This window comes from Arachis ipaensis, chromosome B7, assembly GCF_059453495.1.
Source record: "Arachis ipaensis isolate K30076 ecotype BB chromosome B7, ASM5945349v1, whole genome shotgun sequence".
NCBI lineage: Eukaryota > Viridiplantae > Streptophyta > Magnoliopsida > Fabales > Fabaceae > Arachis > Arachis ipaensis.
In genome coordinates, this window is record NC_142442.1 from 4,840,328 (window position 1) to 4,842,150 (window position 1,823).

Here is a 1,823-nt window from a genome sequence, read left to right on the forward strand (position 1 = left end):
TATTTAATTTCAAATTAAAAGTAATATGACTTATTCAATTTAACATTTATTATGAGATCACCATTATATAAATAATTTAATTTGAAATAGCATAATTTGTGATTATAATTATATATATATTGTTTACAAACAAATTAAAAAATTAAAATAATTTTCTAACAGTTTTAGGTTTAATTTATCATTTTTTGTCTCATAAGTTGGATTAGAGAAGTTAGGTACCAACATGAAAATTAATTAAAATAAACCATTTTAAATAGGAAAACGCATGAAGAATTGCAGCAGCTCACTCGAACAGCAGCGTTCTAGAAAAAGGGCTGGTATTTTACCGCAGGTAACACCCGGTTTCCTTGTAGGGCCACAAGCAGATTAATTTTTTTAAGTAATGATAGGAGTTATAGCACGTGTGTAATTTTCCTTTCACGCTTTTTGTCACTTTCTGTTATTGCTGTTAGATAGTTAGTTAGTTGAGAAACTCTTAGAAGGTGCTGGAAGCTTCCCCTGCAGCTTTTCTGTTCTCACCTCTCTATATAAGCAACCATTCTCATCACTGTACACAAGCTTTGCTTTTCAATCTGAGTTCAATCAATGAAATTCCCTTTCTTCTCTTTATTCTCTCTGTCAATACCTTCTCCCCTTTAACTCTTCTTTCATCCAAATTACCCTCTATAGTCTGGTACCTTTCATGGTATCAGAGTATATGGTGCCATAGCTTCCGCAAAGACTAAGTCTCAAGAACAAGAAAACCCTAGCTTCTTACGATGGCTCAGGGATTCATTGCAACACCGATCTCAATGAAGCTGGATGAGGACAACTTTTTGCAGTGGAAAGATCAAGCACTCTCAACAATTGAAGGGAATGATATGTTGAATCATGTCACAGGAAGAGGAATTCCTTGACAGTATGTAGTTGAAGACGGTGAAACTGATGCAGTGTTGAATCCACAGTATCAACAGTGAAAAAAGCAAGATGCGTTGCTAAAGTCTTGGCTCTTAGCCTCAATGAGCAAGCCGTTCACTACGCGAATGGTTGGATGTACCTACACTCATCAAGTGTGGAAGAGGTTGGAGGATCACTTCGCCTCTCAGATCAAGGCAAAGGTGATGCAGCTGAAATACAAGCTCAGTACTCTTCAGATCGGAGCATCCGTGACAAAGTATGTACTTTCAATTAAAGGAACTATTGATGCATTGGTTTCTGTAAGAGAGGTAATCAATGAGAGCGATCATGTAAATGCGATCTTGCATGGTCTTACTGAAGATTATTCCTCAGTGTACACCTCTGTGTTAGCAAGAGCTCAAAGCATAACAGTGGCTGAATTGGAAGCCTTGTTGCTCGCACATGAGAGTATGCTCTCCAGGTTTAGAAAGCCTGAAGCATTTGTACAAGCTAATCTTGCTCAATTCGCTAGAGAAAGTTTTAGAGGTGGCTTTCGAGGAAGAGGAGGAAGAATGTCTCGAGGAGGCAGAAGTGCTTTCAATGGAGGAAGGTTTACTCAAGACTCCTCACTGCAAGAACAACCAAATGAAGGACAATTCCATAGAGGCCAGTTCAATCGAGGAGGTAGATTGCAGAATCCAAGAGGCTATATGAATGAGAGACCTCAATGTCAGGTTTGTAACAAAGTAGGTCATACAGCAAGAACTTGCTGGTATAGGTACAGTGAAGACACCTATGAAGGAGAGTATGAAAATGGAAATGGAGGATACAACAATGAAGGATATAGCAGTGGACACAACCAGGCATATAGCAACAGAGACTATAGCCATAGAAATCAAAACAGGTTAGGATACAGCAGTGGAAATAGAAGCAATCAGGCCTCTTAG

The 1,823-nt window shown here is 38.5% G+C and overlaps 1 protein-coding gene across 1 annotated transcript; it reads left to right on the forward strand.

The window, feature by feature from the left end:
* Positions 1-1,022: 1,022 nt before the first annotated feature.
* LOC107606474 (uncharacterized) lies at positions 1,023-1,823 on the forward strand. The gene has a single exon (XM_016308536.1). It carries the CDS (start codon positions 1,023-1,025, stop codon positions 1,821-1,823), a length of 801 nt encoding a protein of 266 aa, XP_016164022.1.

Bases quoted from the DNA above. Each gene is read 5' to 3' on its own strand.
- LOC107606474 (XM_016308536.1), top strand. From the start codon at position 1,023: ATGGTTGGATGTACCTACACTCATCAAGTGTGGAAGAGGTTGGAGGAT.